This window comes from Littorina saxatilis, linkage group LG10 (assembly GCF_037325665.1).
Source record: "Littorina saxatilis isolate snail1 linkage group LG10, US_GU_Lsax_2.0, whole genome shotgun sequence".
NCBI lineage: Eukaryota > Metazoa > Mollusca > Gastropoda > Littorinimorpha > Littorinidae > Littorina > Littorina saxatilis.
In genome coordinates, this window is record NC_090254.1 from 48,688,419 (window position 1) to 48,709,293 (window position 20,875).

At 41.4% G+C, this 20,875-nt stretch overlaps 1 protein-coding gene and 1 long non-coding RNA gene across 2 annotated transcripts in view; both read right to left on the reverse strand.

The window, feature by feature from the left end:
* The window catches only part of LOC138979000 (caspase-7-like), a 38,973-nt gene that overhangs the window by 15,253 nt on the left and 2,845 nt on the right, over positions 1 to 20,875 (reverse strand). The window contains exon 3 of the mRNA XM_070351814.1: positions 19,744 to 20,305. Within this exon, the coding sequence (XP_070207915.1) occupies positions 19,744 to 20,305 (562 nt within the window). The remainder of the gene's footprint in view (positions 1 to 19,743; positions 20,306 to 20,875) is intronic.
* On the reverse strand, positions 1,344 to 14,048 carry LOC138979007 (uncharacterized). Its single transcript, XR_011459891.1, has 4 exons — positions 13,493 to 14,048; positions 11,596 to 11,732; positions 9,497 to 9,607; positions 1,344 to 5,498 (listed from the first exon to the last, which is right to left on the reverse strand). It is a non-coding gene; the product is annotated as an uncharacterized lncRNA (long non-coding RNA).

Genomic DNA, 20,875 nt, shown 5'->3' on the forward strand with positions numbered 1-20,875 from the left:
GTCCTACAGCAAGACACAGGGTCCTACAGCAAGACACAGGGTCATACATTACGACACAGGGTCCTACAGCAAGACACAGGGTCCTACAGCAAGACACAGGGTCCTACAGCAAAACACAGGGTCATACAGCAAGACACAGTGTCATACAGCAAGACACAGGGTCATACAGCAAGACACAGGGTCATACAGCAAGACACAGGGTCCTACAGAAAGACACAGGGTCCTACAGCAAGACACAGGGTCATACAGCAAGACACAGGGTCCTACAGCAGACCGCAAAGAGCCTATTAAGGGCCCACACAAACTTTAACTTGTCACAACAAGTTATAAATCACAAGTTGAAAAGGAACTATGTACACATTAACAATCTTGGCATTATTAATTGTTTTGTCGTTTAAGCTATTTTTACACAATGAAAGGCGGTAAAAATGTCACGTGGGATCATAATCACCACGTTTTCTGCATGCAATCATTTCTCCAATTAGCAATCTCCCCACTGTGACAGCAGCGACTAAAGGCACTTCACATCGCCTCCTTCCCTACTTTTCAAACCGATATCACAGGGTACCAGACCGCAATTCCGAGAATATACCAGTACTGATTTATGACGTCTCAACATAATTGTCTTAGCAAGATTAAAGCAGAGTAGATAGAAATACAAGGATCCCAGTACTTCGTGGAAAATATTGAGTAAAAATGCAGATCATTGTTGATCAAGACCGAGGGTCATACAGCAAGACCGAGGGACATACAGCAAGATTGAGGGTCATACAGCAAGATCCAGGGTCATACAGCAATCCCCAGAGTCATGCATACATACATAATGCGTATAGCCCAGCGGACTGCAAAGAGTCTATTAAGGGCTTACACAAACTTTAACTTGTCACAACGAGTTATAAATCACAAGCTGAAAAGGAACTATGTACACATTAAAAATCTTGGCATTATTAATTGTTTTGTCATTAAACAAAGATCGACCAATCAAACACAGCAATAACACCTTCCTATTTCAAGTTTTACGAATCGTAGTCACACTCAATTCGTCAAAACTTTGAACATCGTGATTTGTATGTCGTACGTGACATGAAAACCCATGGTCATACAGCAAGACCCAGGGTCGTACAGCAAGATCCAGGGTCGTACAGCAAGACCCAGGGTCGTACAGCAAGACCCAGGGCCGTACAGCAAGACCCAGGGCCGTACAGCAAGACCCAGGGTCGTACAGCAAGACCCAGGGTCGTACAGCAAGACCCAGGGCCGTACAGCAAGACCCAGGGCCGTACAGCAAGACCCAGGGCCGTACAGCAAGACCCAGGGTCGTACAGCAAGACCCAGGGCCGTACAGCAAGACCCAGGGTCGTACAGCAAGACCCAGGGCCGTACAGCAAGACCCAGGGTCGTACAGCAAGACCCAGGGTCGTACAGCAAGACCCAGGGTCGTACAGCAAGACCCAGGGCCATGCATACATACATAACATATCGCGTATAGCCCAGCAGACTGCAAAGAGCCAATTTTTGTCTTGCTGTATGACTGGGAATTGCAGATATGTTCTTCAAAAGATTATGCCGTGTCTGAAGCATCAATATAAACGCTTATAGCTCACAGCTGAAAAGAACACTTCCTTACTAGTACGAAACCAAATGACAAACTATCAATTTGAATACAAAACAGCTTCATAAGAACTGCTCAAACAAGGACCAATAAAAGAGAAAACTGAAGACCGTGGCCTTAATCTTACAGGTTTGAAGTTAAAACAAGTTTTGCAAACAAAACATGTGAAAGAATGTTGTTATGCCTGAATATTAAAAAAAAAGTTAGTGTTCCCAGAAACATTTATTATATATATTATTATATTCAGACAAGGTTTTTGGGAACGTGGATATGGGGACCTTATTATGTTTTCATATATATATATTTAAATCCTACAAATAACATTTTCCAGAATGTCTTTTTATATTTGGGTACTAAGTCGACATATAAACCACAATGACAAATTTCAACTTTCTGCAAGCAGTTGAAAACGAGTTCCCAAATAACCGGCTGGTGTCAGAGTTAGCTTCATAAGAACTGCTCAAACAAGGACCAATAAAAGAGAAAACTGAAGACCGTGGCCTTAATCTTACAAGTTTGAAGTTAAAACAAGTTTTGCAAGCAATACATGTGACAGAATGTTGTTATGCCTGAATATTAAAAAAATTAGTTAGTGTTCCCAGAAACTTTTATTATATATATAATACAAGTTTCTGGGAACACTAACTTTAAAAAAAAATTAAATCGATCAACACACACACAAACAAACAAACATAACAACAATAAAAAAAAAAATTAAAAAAAAGGACATACATGTTCATGTCTTGTCGTTTTAAAAGTATAACTAAAAAAGAACTTATAACTAGATATTTAACAATGGTACATAGAACATCCAGAAAGTTGAAATTTCGCACTGTGGTTTATATGTCGACCTAGTACCCAAATATATATAGACATTCTGGAAAACGTTATTTGTTTAGGATTTAAATATATATGTGAAAACATAATATTAATAAGGTCCCCATATCCACGTTCCCCATATTCCTAAACAAATAACGTTTTCCAGAATGTCTATATATATTTGGGTACTAGGTCGACATATAAACAACAATGCCAAATTTCAAGTTTCTGGGAACACTAACTAATTTTTTTAAATATTCAGGCATAACAACATTCTTTCACATGTATTGTTTGCAAAACTTGTTTTAACTTCAAACTTGTAAGATTAAGGCCACGGTCTTCAGTTTTCTCTTTTATTGGTCCTTGTTTGAGCAGTTCTTATGAAGCTGTGTTGTATTCAAATTGATAGTTTGTCATTTGGTTTCGTACTAGTAAGGAAGTGTTCTTTTCAGCTGTGAGCTATAAGCGTTTATATTGATGCTTCAGACACGGCATCATCTTTTGAAGAACATATCTGCAATTCCCAGTCATACAGCAAGACCCAGGGTCATGCATGCATACCTACATAACTTGTATAGCCCAGCAAATAATAGTATTACATCAGGGTCTCATTTCGGGGTCGGACTTATCGCTATTTTGTTACTCAATTTCCTTGTCAGCTATTAAACTCTAAGACACCGGTACAAAATGTTTTCTTATTACGGAAGCCGAAGCGGGGTTTCGCGGGGTACCCCCGGGGTTCCGCAGGGTTTCGCGGAAAATAGCTACCGCACGCATACTGCATGCGTCAGACGTTCTCAACATCAACATTCCGCGATCGTCACCTGTGTTTCTGTTGAAGCTCCTGGAGTGACTCAGAATGTGTGTTGCCGTGTTCCACTCCCTTTTCGTTTTTTTCTTTTCTTCAAGCAAGACAGATAGTCATTGTAAATTTATCTGTGAGATTTCATTCAATTTTATTTGGGTTTAAACCGTTTTAATGACATTAAAATCATTTAAAGCTGTCGGTGTTGCTGTGTGTAGATTTCATTTATTTGTGCGAGTGCGTGCAGTTTGCATCGATGGTGCGATTAGTTTGAAAAATGTCCGATTACATTCCTCTTGACAACCTCAATTTCAAAATGAGCCCCTGTTATATTGTGGTTTTTTTTTGCTTAACGCCCAGCCGACCACGAAGGGCCATATCAGGGCGGTGCTGGTTTGACATATAACGTGCGCCACACACAAGACAGAAGTCGCAGCACACAAGACAGAAGTCGCAGCACAGGCTTCATGTCTCACCCAGTCACATTCTTCTGACACCGGACCAACCAGTCCTAGCACTAACCCCATAATGCCTGACGCCAGGCGGAGCAGCCACTAGATTGCCAATTTTAAAGTCTTAGGTATGACCTGGCCGGGGTTCGAACCCACGACCTCCCGATCACGGGGCGGACGCCTTACCACTAGGCCAACCGTGCCTGTGCCACTGTTATATGGTAAGATGTAATGAATAGGTTTGCTCTACATATTGCACCAACAGGCCAGCAAGTTGTCTCAATCTCTGTGCTATGTCATTTTTTCTAGCTGGTCCATATTTCTTCAGTAAGCTTTCGCCAAAAAGCAACAACATGCTGTCTTTGCCCACAACTTCAGCTAGTCCATCTTAAAACCGTGTCTTCATTTAGTGCTGAAGCTTTGTTCGCACATTCATACATGTTCTATTGTTGAGACAAGTATTTTGGTTAATTGCGGCTTGAATTATCTTCCCTGACGGATACATGCCTTTTTGAAGGAGATGCCCAAAACCATTTATTAAAGTTTGTATTTCAGCATGAGACCAGCTTGAATTTACGCTTGTCTTCATGAGCTTTGTCAACCTCTGCCTTTAATTATTTTTTTTTGTTTGTTTATTTTTTGCTTAACGTCCAGCCGACTACGCAGAGCCATATCAGGACGAGGAAGGGGGGGATGAAGGGGGCCACTTGTCAAGCGATTCCTGTTTACAAATGCACTAACCCATTACTTGTGTCCCAGCAGGCTTTAGTAAAACTAAATTAATACCTACTGGAAGATTACCAGTTTCCAGTATGTTAAAATAGGCTTAACCTATCTACTGCTGGACTTACATCAGAACACTAACAGATTAAACTATACATGAATCGCGAGACAAGCGGCAAGAGAAGAGATTTTTGGAAAAAATACAGGTGAATGAGCAAGATTAAGGCAGAAAAAAGAAAAGAATTCATGAAGAAAAAGAGAGCATGACAGGAAAGAGGAACCAAAAATCTACCTAACAGCAAACTAGAAAGCTCCTGCGGTTCCAAAAACAGGAGGGGCCTTTAATTTCTTAACCGCAGTGCCCCACTGCGGGAGCCTTTAATTAGGTAATAAACAATGCATGTTATTAGTAGTAGCAAAAGTATTTAGATATTATAAGAGTATGTCCACTAGAACCCGACATGTAGCATCTATATATAAATAAAATTTAAATAATATTGTGGCGGTTTCTGCGACTTCCATTACTCGCGCAGAAGCGTCTGATTGGAGAAACTAGAGGTCAAAGTATGTACCAAAATGTTGCTAACTTGACGTTGAGCAATGTAAAATAACATATTTTTTTTAAACAAACTTTGAACTCGAATTTCTCCAATCAGAAGATTCTGCACGAGTTTTGGAAGTCGCAGAAACCGTCACATATGATGGTGGCGGTATAAACATACCAAGCGGTTCTGCATGTGTGCGACATGTGTAGTCGCAATCCTTGACGGAGGAGTCATCGCTCCCCAAATCACCCACGATGCCGGTGTTGTCATTGCCCAAATCACCCACGATGCCGGTGTCGTCATTGCCCAAATCAGCCACGATGCCGGTGTCGTCATTGCCCAAATCAGCCACGAATTGCCCAAATCACCCACGATGCCGGTGTCGTCATTGCCCAAATCACCCACGATGCCAGTGTCGTCATTGCCCAAATCACCCACGATGCCAGTGTCTTCATTGCCCAAATCACCCACGATGCCAGTGTCGTCATTGCCCAAATCACCCACGATGCCGGTGTTGTCATTGCCCAAATCACCATGACCAACTGAAACAAAGATTAGTTTAAAATTATAGAATCTTTGCTTATTGTTGATTTATAACACCGACACAAGACAGACGATGGACCTTCTTGACTGTCACGACCTCAAACAGCATGTAGACGCTCCCACACGCAAAACACACATCATTGACTGGATTGTCACCCACGAGTCCACTGACCTGGTGTACGACATCCTGCTGAATGACTACCTCAGATCCGATCATTCTGCAGTTTTGTTCTCTCTTAAGATGGCCAAACCATCCAAACAGAAAAAGCGCGTAGTCCGCCGTAACCTCAAAGAAGTTAACACTGACACATTTCGCGCAGAAGCAGCCCGCCGACTGCTTGATCCTCCGGTATCCTCAGACCCTGTACGTCATTACGACTCCACTCTCAGCACACTTCTTGACGAACATGCACCCGCAAAAACCAAACTCATCGTAGATTGGCCTTCTGCACCCTCGATCACAGCTGAAGTTAAGTATACAAAACAGTTGCGTCGCCGAGCAGAGAGGAAGTTGCGAACCTCAAAGCTGGTAGTTGACAGACAGATTTACAACAAGCAAATGGAACATGCTCAGACACTCATCGCAGACGCCAAACAATCGCACTACAGCACCAAAATCTGTGAAACAACCTCTGCCAAAACACTCTTCTCCACAGTGAATGACCTTGTTGGCTGCTCTTCTGCTTCTCCCTTGCCCAACAACATCGACCCCTCCAAACTGTCGCAAGCTTTCTCTGATTACTTCCATAACAAGATCCAAACCATCCGTGACAAACTAGACAAAATCCCACACCAAAACTCTGAAACTTCTCCTGCATTTACAGGCACTCCCTTCACACACTTTCAGCCTCTCACTCTCACTGACCTGGAGAAAGTCCTCAAAGAAATGACCTTGAAAACCTGTGACCTTGACCCTCTTCCCACACAACTCTACTCTGACTGTCTTCCTGAACTCCTCCCTTCTATTCTCAAAATCATCAACACTTCTCTGCAAACAGGCACTGTCCCCAACTCCTTTAAGACTGCTATTGTCAAACATCTACTGAAGAAACCATCGCTCGACCCAAACACTCTCAGCAACTACCGCCCTGTCTCAAACCTTTCCTTCATCTCCAAACTCCTTGAAAGAGTCGTCCTAAAACAACTCAACTCTCACCTTCTTTGCAACAATCTTCTCTCTCCGCTTCAATCTGCCTATCGTCCTCACCACTCCACCGAAACTGCCCTTCTCAAAATCACTACTGATCTCCTCCTTGCCACTGACCAAGCTGAAATCTCTGCCGTCGCTCTACTTGATCTATCAGCGGCCTTTGACACAGTCGACCACAACATCCTCCTTCAACGCCTTCAGTACACCTTTGGTATCCATAGCACAGCTCTTTCTTGGTTCTCTTCTTATTTCACCGACCGCTACCAGACTGTTTCGATTGACAAACTGAACTCTGACCCCATCAGGCTTGAGTGCGGAGTCCCTCAGGGCTCAGTCCTTGGGCCTGTACTAATTACTCTCTACACTCAACCTCTTGACCACATCCTTGACCGACACAACGTTCTCCACCACTCTTTTGCCGACGACTCTCAACTTCACAACAGCTCTTCCCCTGACCAGTCTGAATCTCTTCTTTCCTCTATCTCTGACACTATCACTGACGTGCAGAATTGGATGACAGAAATCAAACTTCAGCTCAATAGCAACAAAACTGAAGCTATCCTAGTAGGCACTACATCCAAACTCTCCAAAGCCACTTCCGACTCTCTTCAACTCTCTGACTCTTCTGTCCCTCTGTCTTCTGCTGTCAAAAACCTCGGAGTCACTCTAGACAACACCCTTTCCATGAAACAACACATCTCTTCTGTCTCTCGCACCTGCTACTTCCAACTCCGCCGCATCGCCACTATCCGCAAGTACCTCACCACAGATGCTACCGCCAAACTGGTCACGTCCACCATTCTCTCACGTCTTGACTATTGTAACTCTCTCTTGGCGGGTCTTCCCTCTTCTTCTATCTCTCGTCTCCAACGCATTCAAAATAGCTCTGCCCGTCTTGCCTTACGAAAGAAAAAGGGAGATCATATCACCCCCCTCCTAAATCAGCTCCACTGGTTGCCCGTTCCTGCCCGTATCACATACAAAATCAACACTCTCACCTACAAATGCCTCCATGGTCTCGCCCCTGCCTATCTCTCCGACTCTCTCTCTCTCTATGTCCCTTCACGAGCACTCAGATCATCTGCCGACTCCCTCAAGCTCAACATCCCCCACACCAAACTCAAAACAGCAGGTCAACGCTCATTTTCTTTCCAAGCACCTAGCCAATGGAACACACTACCTCTCCCCCTCCGTCAACAACAGTCCCTCGAATCATTCAAATCTGCACTCAAGACATTCCTTTTTTCCACATAATCCATGCATTCTACACTGCCCACCCCAATACAATACAATACAATACAATAACTTTATTAATCTCTAAAAGAGAAATTACATTGCTGAGCGTTTGTGTCCGTAATAATAACATACATAAAACATTCAAAATAAACATTTGTTCTTTGTCCTGAGAAAATATAGCACATTGGTTATCACATAAGAAAGTATATTAAAAATAAATTAACATGCATTCACCATCAACAATGCACAAAAGAAAGTCAGCACCTTGCCGGTTATCACATATTGTCTAAGAGAGTAGAATAAGAGTATATAATCATGCAAAACAAAATCAACAATACTGAAACAATACAGAACACTGACCCCGTGCATCAGAGCGACAACACCAGCATCTACCGCCCCACCTGAGAATTGAAGATGTGAATTGCAGATGGAATGAACGAATTTCTGTAGCGTGTGGATCTTGCGGTTGGTTGTCTGAATCTGTTGCTCCTGTCTGTCCGTCTACTGTCAAATTCCGGTCTGAGTGGGTGCGAGTCGTCAGCCAAAATCTTCTGTACCTTGTCAGTCAGTCGTCGTTCATGTGTTGATGTGAAATTGTCCTGCTTCCTCCCAACCACCCCACTTGCTTTCCTGATGAATTTATCTAATCTATCCCTGTCTTGCTTGTTGATGTTGCCACCCCAACACACGGAGCCAAAGTACAACACACTATTGCACGTTGAAGTGTAAAACATCTGAAGGATTTCTTGTCTGCAGATGTTAAAAGACCTGAGTTTTCTCAAAAAGTACAGGCGAGAGTGGAGTTTCTTCACAAGGGCATCAGAGTTTGGTTTCCATGTCAACTTATTGTCTATAATCACCCCCAAATACCTATACTGCTCTACCTTCTCTACGACCTCCCCCTTGATCACTATCTCCCTGTGTACATGTTCCCCCCTCCTGTTGTCCATTATCATTGTCCATCCCACCTTGAATAACTGTACATATTTTAATGGTTGCTGGTGTGTGTGTGTTGGTGACTTTAAGTCTCCGTGTGTGTGAATGAGTGTATGTGCGCCTTGAGTCGCCTGTTGGGGAGATATGTGCGCGTTATAAATATTCGTATTATTATTATTATTTATGTCAAACACTCTACCGTACCTCGAAATGTTTTAGCTCTTTGCTCAAGTGCTATTATTATTATTATTAGCATTGCTTAACGTCTAGCCGACTACGGAGAGCCTTCTCAAGATATCCCCATGCTGCCAACTAAAAAACAACAAAAAACATCATTGGCGGTCTGTCACTAGCCCCGTAGATGAACCCGACATGTAGCATCTATATATAAATAAAATTTAAATAATATTGTGGCGGTTTCTGCGACTTCCATTACTCGTGCAGAAGCTTCTGATTGGAGAAACTACAGGTCAAAGTTTGTCCCAAAATGTGTTATTATTATTTCACGTTGCTTAACATCTAGCCTGTGTTGCTAACTGGATGTTGAGCAATGTGAAATAATAATAAGAACATTTGGGAACAAGCTTTGACCTCGAGTTTCTCCAATCAGAAGTTCTGCACGAGTAGTGGAAGTCTCAGAAACCGTCACTTATGATGGTGGCGGTATAAACATACCAAGCGGTTCTGCATGTGTGCTCGTCACGTCGCAATCCTTGACGGAGGGGTCATCGCTGCCCAAATCACCCACGATGCCGGTGTTGTCATTGCCCAAATCACCATGACCAACTGAAACAAAGATTAGTTTAAAATTATAGAATCTTTGCTAATTATTGATTTATGTCACTCTATCGTAAATAAGAACAAAAAGTCCCAGTCTCTAGGCTGGGGGAGGATGGAATCTGTGGCATCCCGGAGGCCGTCATTGCCCCCACGACTTCAAAGAGAGAGAGAGAGAGAGAGAGAGAGAGAGAGAGAGAGAGAGAGAGAGAGAGAGAGAGAGAGACTTCAAAGAGAGAGAGAGAGAGAGAGAGAGAGAGAGAGAGAGAGAGAGAGAGAGAGAGAGAGAGAGAGAGAGAGAGAGAGAACCAACGTATGGTTCCTGATGGCTTTCTTGCCTGAAGAGTGAAGTCAGGTGTATGTAATTTCATCGTTGCATGCACAACAGAAACTTCTTAATCATAAACTCCATTATCTTTTTTGAGAATCTAACTCCTTCATCCACTTCCAAGACCATTTATTTGGATGTTTTGCCTCACTTGGCAACTTGTCGTCAAGCTGATTTGCACATGGGTCTCCATTCTTGAAAAAATCCACGCTTTCACTTATCGTGGTGGCCATTTTGAATGTAAAACAGGAAGTGACCACAAAGGGAAGCAAAGACTTGTGGGAGAAAAAGTGAATCTTTTTGAGACAAGTGAGGCCCTGATAAGGATGTTTAGGGAAAATGTAACTTTTGAAAACATAGGTAAATGTAAACATCCTTGTCAGGGCCTCACTTGTCTCAAAAAGATTGCAAGCGCTTACGATCTGCAACGCTGGGCTGTTTGACGAAATTATATTTATTATATCGCGCATGCACAAGATGTTTGAAAATGCGGGAATTGGTATTTCTTTGCGTGAAAAGGCGCGCATCCAAATTTTATTTTTGCGGGATTTCTTTCATATTTGCGGGAATGCGCGGTCTAGAATCGACACTGCGACAGATCAAAACGTGTCAGAAGGTTTTTGCCAGAATGGAAGGACGAATTTCCTTGGTTAGATTTCGACAGTGGAGTGTGCGTGAGCGCAACTCCATGACTGTGTGTAGGGGTGGGGACGAGTTTTTGCATTCAGATTGTGGGTAACCTGATTTTTGTGCGGGTAAGTTAAAAATGACATGTTACATACCCGGGGAAAGCTGAATTGACAAAAATGTGGCCACCCCTGCGTCCCGTGACAGTAAGGTGGGTTCGTATCATGAAGGAGTTAACAAAAGTGACATTTAGCCCTAATGACAGTGAGGGGCGACATTTGTATTATAGCCTACAACAATACAAATGTCGCCCCTCACTGTCATCAAAGGGTACGAGTCGTGCATCCCTCTCATTACTAGTACTATTGATTGCCAGCACTAAGAAAACTATTAGGAAAGGGTGTATTTTTCAAATAAGTCCAGAGGCTATTTAATTTAGTAGCAATGGACTTCAGACTTTTTATGGAAGAGAACAAATTCCAAAATGATAGGTTTTAAATCGTTTTAAGTAGGGCTAGGCGAGGCGCTCTCTTGCCAACATTGCGTCATAATCTGAAAGGTTCCGCGACGCAATATTCCTGATCCTGATACTTAGCTGCGTCGATATCATCGGAAAATGCACTTTCCAAACCTACTTGTGATATAGACTGCGCACATTTCTTTGCAACCAAACAGCGCCGAAACTCAATTATGTAAGACAGATCTCTTACTTTATCAACATCAGTGGTTGTCTATTGACAACTTGATGCGGCATGCGTGTTCAGATTGTTACGCGAAGCTGTGGTTCACTCTCCCATCTCTGTCAAAATGGCGGAAGGCCGAATCAAGCCACCAGCCACACGTCACTTCCGGAGAGGGACATTATTTTCTTTCGTTTTCTCCCGAGCTTTTGAGAATACGGGTTAGAAAAGTGAGTCATTATCTTCACTGGAACATATTGAATACGAACTCTAGCGCATAAGTCATTAAATTGAAAGAAGAAAGAGAAACAAATGGTTATTTCAGTATTTTTTTTTACCATGGAGACAGCCTTTAAACTTACCACAGATATGTCGTCAGGACATGAATCCAGCCAATGTGTGACTTTCGTGGTCTCGTATACACATGGAATTGCGAAGTTCTGAAGACATGGGCTTGTGAAGTTGTGTTGAAGTGGACTTGGACGGGATTTGTCGTGTTCTGTAGACCCAAAACACTGATTTGTACATTCATGTGTTGGAAAACACAGGATTTCCATTTCGTAAAGTTTCAATCAAGCCGCCATTCGTGTTTCAATTTTCAGCTACTTGAATCTAGTTTTGCCTTTCCATATTTGGCTAATCATTATGAGCTATTAAAGGGGCACGCCATAGCTATAGTTCGGACAATTTGCATCGAGTCTATCAGAATCCTCACCTTCCAAACTGTAATATTCCCACGTTCCACATCCACAAACCCTGCATAGCTACAGAAAGCAGAAATGTTTGAAGAACTAAATCCTTGCGCGCATTTATGTGTAGTGGAAGTGAGTGACAAGCCAGAGCTACGCTTCACTCACAACCCAATTTGGCAACCGTCAGTTTAAAGCAATTTAATTGCAGATAAATGTCAGTTATAACCCTCTATTTCTGATCAGGTCTCCATGCAATCACTTTTTGTTCTTCCAGTCTATTTAGATAGCTGGGATAATATTGCAGAGGGACGTCCTCATGAATATTTCATCTACATCAGTGTTGCTGCCAGCGTTAGAGGACAATAGGTCATTTGGACCTGACCGTAAGAAATCAATAGGTCCAAATGTCCTGGCTTTAAAAAAGTAATAGGTCTTACCGTCTACAATTGACCGCGGCACCCTTGTTAATTTTAAAGTAAATCACAAATTTGTGTCAGCACACACGCATGTGTGTGTGTTTGTGTGTGAGTGTGGGAGGGGAAAGAGAGAGAGAGGGAGCTGATTTTCCACAATAAGTTATAACGTGACTTCAAATTAATTTTGCCATTTAATGACAATAAACGTTCAACTTTGGCAATTGCCAGAAACTTAAACTGCCAACCGTCAGAATCAACCAGGTAAACATGGTTAGATCACGCCACCTATTTGTCAAATATGATATGAACTTAAAATAAATGGGAAAAAATGACTAGAATATATTCAAGGACTCCTGAAACAAAAAGGTAACATTTGAAACACTAGCTGTGTTGGTCCTAGAGTACAGTGTCACTGCCATTCCTAGGTACTGGTGGATTTTCAGAGAACAGCCTCCTGGAACAGAGAGTGGAGTGTACACTAGTACGACCTCATCTAGAATACGGCAATCCTGCCTGGTTTCCGAGACTAGTACGCCAATCAACATCAATCGCAAGAGTCCAAAGAAGAGCTACTAAACTGATTTACGAAATAAAAGACTACACATATGAAGAGAGACTAAGATACTTGACTTTGCCTACACTAAAGGCAAGAAGAAAGAGAGGGGACCTAATACAAGCGTATATAATATTTAACGACATTGATGACACTAACAAAGATTTCTTTTTTAAATCACCGCAGACTAACATTGTTGTAACACGTAACAGTACTGACAAAATACAAAAAGAAAGACATGATAATAACAATACAAGAAAATTTGCTTTCAGCTATAGAGTTACAAATGACTGGAACAAACTAACAACTAACATTAAACGGGCTCCCAGTACAAATGCTTTCAAGAACCTCATTGACAAACACAACGCTGGACACGACAGTCGTTGCAATAGTCACTCCCGGTGCACTTCACTTCAGTGATTGCCTTCGAGGGCCGATTAGACAGCCATTGACCAGAACTATCAATTCACAGCGGAATTCCCACTCAGAAGAGACTCCTTCGATGCGAAGAAGCCCTCTCAAATCTTCAATGCCTAACTCAAATAAATAGATATAACACTGTTCTTATAAAGTGCGCTACATAAAATCTAAGGCTTACCTGTACGAGTGGTGTGCCTGATTGTACGAAAGGGAAAAAAATCCCATGCAGCGACCATGTTCATTGTTCAGATTTCTTGAAAAGGCCCGGATCGCTTATCGCTTACGCTCTAAACAATAATAAATATTTCACTGAGGTAAAGCAATTATTTCCAAATGTTCAGAAAATATAAGATAAACTTGTGAAATAAACCTGTAAAATAGTTATTTTACAGTTTTATTTTACACAGCAATGTTAAAAAAAAAAAGAGAGAGAGAGATAATTTTTTTTTTTTTTTTAGTGTCGTAAGCACAAGAATGCTAAAAGCTCAGAAGAGATTGTTTGACGATGCAGAGATCTGTAGCAAGGGAAGGGGGACAACCAAGTCAGAACTCAAATGCTTTTGGGAACACGAGTTAAAACCCCTCAATGGTCAAGCTGAACACGAAAATTACATTTTGAGGTTACCTTGGATATGAGAACATGCTAATGTTCCCATAACCACAGAATGTTCCCAGATCCACGCTCTCACACTTACAGATGTCCCCAGATCCAAGACATTTTAAAAGTATATATATATATATATATATATATATATGTCGTGCCCAATTCACGGGATTGCCCACTTCGCGGAATCGGCTACATTTTTGCCCATTTTGCGTAATTGGCAAAACGCTGCCCTTTACGCGAAATCGGCAGCGTTTTGCCAAAAATGCGAAAAGGCTTCTAAATTATACCGATTTTGCAAAAGCGACAGCCAGTCTGTTACTTTTTGTGTCACCAGAACACGACATTAACATTGCTTTACCTCCCTACTATGTTGTTTATGGTCTATGTTGGTCTGTGTCGAGCATAACTCCAGAAATGCCTGAAAACTACACTTTTTGCAATAACTTGCCATGACTTATCGATTATTGCAATATCTATCCATTCGAGTATCAAGCTGTCTAAGTGGGATGATATGCCAGGCATTTGAGAACTTTAAAACCAAAAAGTGGCTGCCGATTTAGCAAAATGGGCACATTTTAAAAGCCTTTCTGGGTTTTCGGCAAAACGCTGCTGATTTCGCGTAATGGGCAGCGTTTTGCCGATTACGCGAAGGCAAACATGTTGCCGATTACGCGAAGTCGGCATGACATATATATATATATATATATAGGCAAGTATTTAAAAACAGGCAAATATTTAAAAACAATCTCCTCAAAAGTTTTTGTAATGAATATGGAATTTGTTTATTGATGATGATCCAAATTTTCGCCCCCACAGGAGGCTTCTTTAGGGTGATAGAATGATGAAGCTGAAAAAGAACGTAAGGCGGAATTCAGTAATGGTTCTGTGAATATGGTTACTAATGGTACCGAACATCCGTTCTGATCAAACAAAATGATTTATTTCAACAGCAGTAAAATGACAACTCATCGAAGGAGTTAGAACACAACAACAGATAATTGAAGAAACGGGGACCGGTGAAATGATGTACCTTTGAAAAGGTAGTTTGATGAATTATTATTGTATAATATATAATGTTAACAATATATATAAGCGATTGAAAGCAATAGTCGGACTCTCTGCTGCCCAAACTGCCTACCAATGAGTTATGCATTTTTCTTATGATCGTGACAAACAAAGTTGTCTGAGGAGAAGAACCAGAAGAGGGGAACAAAAAACAACTTCTTCTTCTTCTTCTGCATTTGTGGGCTGAAACTCCCACGTACCCTCGTGGTTTTGCACGAGTGGAATTTTACGTGTATGACCGTTTTTTACCCCGCCATTTAGCCAGCCATACGCCGCTTTTGGAGGAAGCATGCTGGGTATTTTCGTGTTTCTATAACCCACCGAACTCTGACATGGATTACAGGATCTTTTCCGTGCGCACTTGGTCTTGTGCTTGCGTGTACACACGAAGGGGGATAAGCCACTACCAGGTCTGCACATAAGTTGACCTGGGAGATCGGAAACATCTCCACACTCCAAACCCTCAACCTTCCGATTAAGAGGCCGACGTCTTACCACCACGCCACAGCGCCCGTCACAAAAAACAACTAATCATGCACTGGCAATGTGTAGATTTAAATCAGTTATTATTTGGTGTCAAGCCTACTGTGGTTCTTGTGCTTAGGCTGTGTATTGGACTGCCACTGTATGCCTGCATTATTAGTTGTCAGTAATTATTACATGTGCTGATTGTTCTCTTTGCCTGCGTGCGTATAGTATGTTGGTTATGTTTGGTCATAGTATGTTTGTTTATGTTTGGTCGTTATCTTTGCCTGTGCGTGTATTGTATGTTTGGTCGTTTTCTTTGCCTGTGCATGTATAGTTTGTTGGTTATGTTTGGTCGGTTTCTTTGCCTGTGCGTGTATAGTATGCTTGGTCGATGTATGTATTGTAAAGCGCTAAGAGTAGACATTTTTCCAGAATAGTGCTATAAAAGTTTGCATTATTATTATTATTATTATTATTTAAGCAAAACTCCTTAACAGCTATACTAACATCTTTTTTACTTGTTGCTTACCTATCATCATTATAGTGGTATATATATATGACTAAGTGCCAAAAGGTGCTCACAGAACAGAAGACGACTTTGTTTTACAATAAAAATGTTTCTAAAAACGTGTGTCTGCTGAAAATTGGTGTGTGTGTGGATGAATGTGCGAAGAGATAGTGGACATAATTTCGTGTGTCTGACTTGAACGGTTTTGAAGTTATCTTTGTTTAAAGTCAAAAATAACGCCAAAACCGGCCATCTGAAAAAGGACATCGTGATACCTCGTGTTTTGAATATGCCACAGAAAAATAACAAGAAGCACAAATGAATTGCATTTAGTTTGATTGAATGCCTGAAACATCGCTTTACAGACGAGACCAAACGTCAAATCTAAATCTCGAGAGAATTTTTTTTTTTCGATAACCGAATTTTAAGGTGTCGCACGCAAGATGATTCGTCATCACGGCATACATTTTTCAATCGCAGATATTTACTAAATTTCTTTTTCAAAAACTCTGGAATTGATGTCGACACGTCAAGCGATAACGGTGTATCAAACTGCTGTCTTTCAAGTAATCCAGCAAAGACTGCAGAACTTTTGAACAGCATTTTTGAAAACGATTTGAAAATTTCGTCATATCTTGCGTGCGACAAAATGTTCGGTAATTAACGGTTATTTTCTTTTAAAAACAAAATTTACATGTACAAAGATCTACTTCATTTACGGAACCACGTGACACATTCTGTGTTCAAAATTTGTGAAGAAATCACGAACCACGATTGCGCTATCAAGTGTTGAAATTATGTCGTCAACATCTTTTCAGATCTTGCGTGCGACACCTTCTTGCGTTCAACATAAAATGTCACTACCTTATCGAGTTTAATGGGTAAAACTAACTATTTGTTGTCTTAGTTTAATCTTCTTAATTAAAAGCGTAATAAAACCGAACTTCTAAGATGAATTTTAATTGAGATTAGCGAAAGAGCGGGCACGCAAGTCGACCTTAAAGTAAAAGAATGATAACACGAGCGTTTGTCGTGTTGTCTTGCGTGCAACACATTGTCCAAAAAGGAAAATGTATATTTTTCTCAGACGTTTTTTAAGTTGAAACCTTGAAACTTCACACACATTTGGGGTTTAATCGCCCCCATGCATGGTAAAAGTCTTGTTGACCCTTGTCAGATTTCAAGGTCACGGCTGGGTCACATGTGGTTCAGAAAACGGATGAAACATATTTTTTCAGAGATTTTTGAAGCTAGAACCTTCAAACTTCAAACAACGCTTTTGCTTAATGATTGTTCAACATGGAGAATTCAAGGTTGATCCTTGAGAAATGTGAAGGTCATAGCAGGGTCTCGTGTGGGTAAAAAAAAAAACATAACCTTTTTCTCAGAGTTTTTCAAAGCAAGAACCTTGAAAGTTCACATTTTTGGGCTTAATAGCCTCCATACACGGTTAAAGTCTTGTTGACCTTTGTCGAATCTCAAGGTCACATGGGCAAATCAAAAACACGAAAATGCATCATTATCTCAGTTTTTTTTAAAGGGAGAGCCTTCAAACATCACACAACTCTCAACTCCGACTTAAAGAAGTTAAGGTAGATCCTTGTCACATGTCAAGGTCACAGAAAGGTCTCGTACGGGTAAAACAAACAAAACAAACAGATAATATTCATTTTTTCAGCTTTGTTGTTAGCTAGAATAGAGGCACATGCCACCATTCCATTCAACATGACTCATAGAAATGTATGATGTATGACGTAATTGCATTGTGTGTAATGACGCGGCTGCCTCTGTAGTTATTCCAGCCTTTGAAGAAATGGCGTTTTTCCTTGCTTGGACACATTTTTCCTTTTCTTGGATGTTTCAGGAGTTTGGGTGAGTTTGGTGTATATGGTTGAACACAATTTAAAATTTGCATAAAAGTGTATTAAAATAAACAGTGGTAGCCAGTCTCATCTGTTGTGTCGACAATTTAATCTCTTTTGTGTGACCTCAACTTGACCCCTCTGAATGCTCTCAATCATGGAAATTGACCACACTTTGATTATAACCAAACAACATCAAAACTTTGGAATGTGTGAAGTTTCAAAGGTGTTGCTTAAAAGGCGTTCGTGAAAATGACAATTGTATGTGTCTGACTTCAATGCGACCCCGCTGCGACCTTGACGTTTGATTTTATCAACCAGACTTTCATCATGTGTGAATGACTTCAAACACTATAAAACTAGTTGAAGAAATTGACAATTTTTCAAAGTTTAAGCCAGATGGCACTGCTGTGACCTTGAAATTTGACAAACATTAACCAGGCGGTCACCTTTTTTAGAAAATATCCTTAAAGGATCTTTAACCTTACTGTGACCTTGGAATTTGATGAGGTTTAATTTAACTTGCGTAGTGTGCCAAGTTTCAAGGCCCTAGCTTCAAAAACATATGAGAAAACCTCATTGAAAAATGTATATGTTTGACCTCAACGCGACCCTGCTGTGACCTTGACTTTTTCAACCAGACTTTAATCGTGTGTGAACATTATACACTAGAACTGTGTGTATTTTCAAAGCTCGTGCTATAAACGCGCTGAATAAATTGAAAATATTCCACATTTGGACCAGATGTGACCCCGCTGTGACCTTGAACTTTGACAAAGATTAACAAGCAGGTCACTTTTAATGAGGTTTTATAAAAATGCTGAAAGTATGTGAAGTATGTAAAGTCTAACTGATCTAGTATTAAAACATGTAAGACGTGACAACGACAATTTTCCAGTTTGCAAAGGAAATTTAACCTCGCTGTGACCTTGAAATTCAATGTTGTTTAGTGTGATGTGCACCATACCTGGAGGTCATTATACTTTGGTTGTGTGCCAAGTTTCAAAGCCCTAGCTTTAAAAACGTGCGAGATAACCTTAATGCTATGACTCAGTGCCGTTTTGAATGATATAACGAACAAAATTATCGTTATTTGTAAAATCATTTGGGTAAATTTATCTTTTCTTTTCGTAATTGGGTTCCAGCATCTGTTGTCTTAACAAAAATCACAATATCAGTCGTGTTTGTCAACTTTTATTTTTTAGCCCCTTTGTCCGCTTTTCGTGCGCACCTTTTGGCACTTAGTCATATATGTCTAACCTATCATCATTATAGTGGTATATGTCTAACCTATCATCATTATAGTGGTATATATATATTTCTAACCTATCATCATTATAGTGGTATATATATATGTCTAACCTATCATCATTATAGTGGTATATATATATTTCTAACCTATCATCATTATAGTGGTATATATATATGTCTAACCTATCATCATTATAGTGGTATATGTCTAACCGTTACAGAAACAACTAGGTTAATTAATCACTTAATGAGTTAACTAGTTAGTGTTTCAGTTTTCCTGTGATTAACCCATCCAACAGATACATTTGACGGAGTTACTTCCCATGATACAGGCACTGCATGGCAGACGGCATAATTCTGTGAGCGGGGCAGAGAGTTTTACTGTTGAGTGCCGAGTCATTATTAGCATGCATTCAGGCATTTTCTCCAAGGATTTTTGTGTATGCTGTTGTTGACTGTGCTGATAGTCTCAATCTAATTGCTGTTAGTTTTGGTTGCATTCCTGTGTGTGTGTTTTTATGTGTCTTGTATTGGAAATGTAAAGCGGGTGGAGCTGTTAGCGGGACTTGTGCTACAGAAAAGTGATTTAAAATTGTAACTTAAATTATTATTAAAGGTTGGCTAAGGTAGAGCAAGTCCAACAATAAAGAGTTAAAAAGACCACAGACCTTCAGATGAGCTGACTGATCCACCGTACGACGACTCAAAGGACACGGATGACTGAAGCGTCAGAGGCCTGGGAGGCACGTTCTCCGTTGTAGCGGAACTCTCCTGCACTGGGAAGCTGACCCCTGACCCCGGGAAGCTGACCCCTGACCCGGGGAAGCTGCTCACGCCTGACCCTGTTTCCGGGAACCCGTAGCTCGCACTGCCAGACGCTGACAGCATTTCGAAGGACGTGCCGCAGTTCTTGACAGAAAACAGACTTTTCTCGGGAAGCTCAGAGCAGGAGCTCTCCATGGGTACCTCTGCGCTAGAGGGGTTCCCAATACTGGGGTAGTACGTCACAGGTTTGTACAGTTCCGACACGCTTTGCTGCATAGGTTGTGGCTCTGGCTGGCTGGAAATCTGGGTGGGTCCCGACCGCACGTACACCTCCCGGACGTGATGGGCGCAGTGGGCGTGGCCAGAGTTGGACAGAGCGCTCAGAAATTTTTGGAAACACGAGTCGGGCCGCTTGGTCAGATAGTCCAGCATGCGACGAATCTTCTCTATCGGTTCGTTCCCCGCCTGAAACAACAATGAAGAGGTACACTAGGTCACACCTTCTGTGTTGTTTGAACAGAACACTCTACACACAACAGAACACAACACACTACACACAACAGAACACAACACACTACACACAACAGAACACAACACACTACACACAACAGAACACACTACACACAACAGAACACACCACACTAAACACAACACACTACACACAACACACTACACACAACAGAACACAACACACTAAACACAACAGAACACACCACCCTACACACAACAGAACACAACACACTACACACAACACACTAAACACAACAGAACATAACACACAGAAAACAACACACTACACACAACAGAACACAACACACTACACACAACAAAACACAACAGACTACAGGGGTGTACCTTAACTTTTTTTGCTACCGGCCAGGGGGGCCGGTAAGTCAAAATTTGAACCGGCCCCCCAACATTCCAACCGGCCCCCAACCAGCCGGGATTTCCAACCATATCAACGGCTCGTAGATCGCGCGTTGGCGGCGACAAACACACAAAACCCTACAGTTATACGAACAATGCTCACATGCT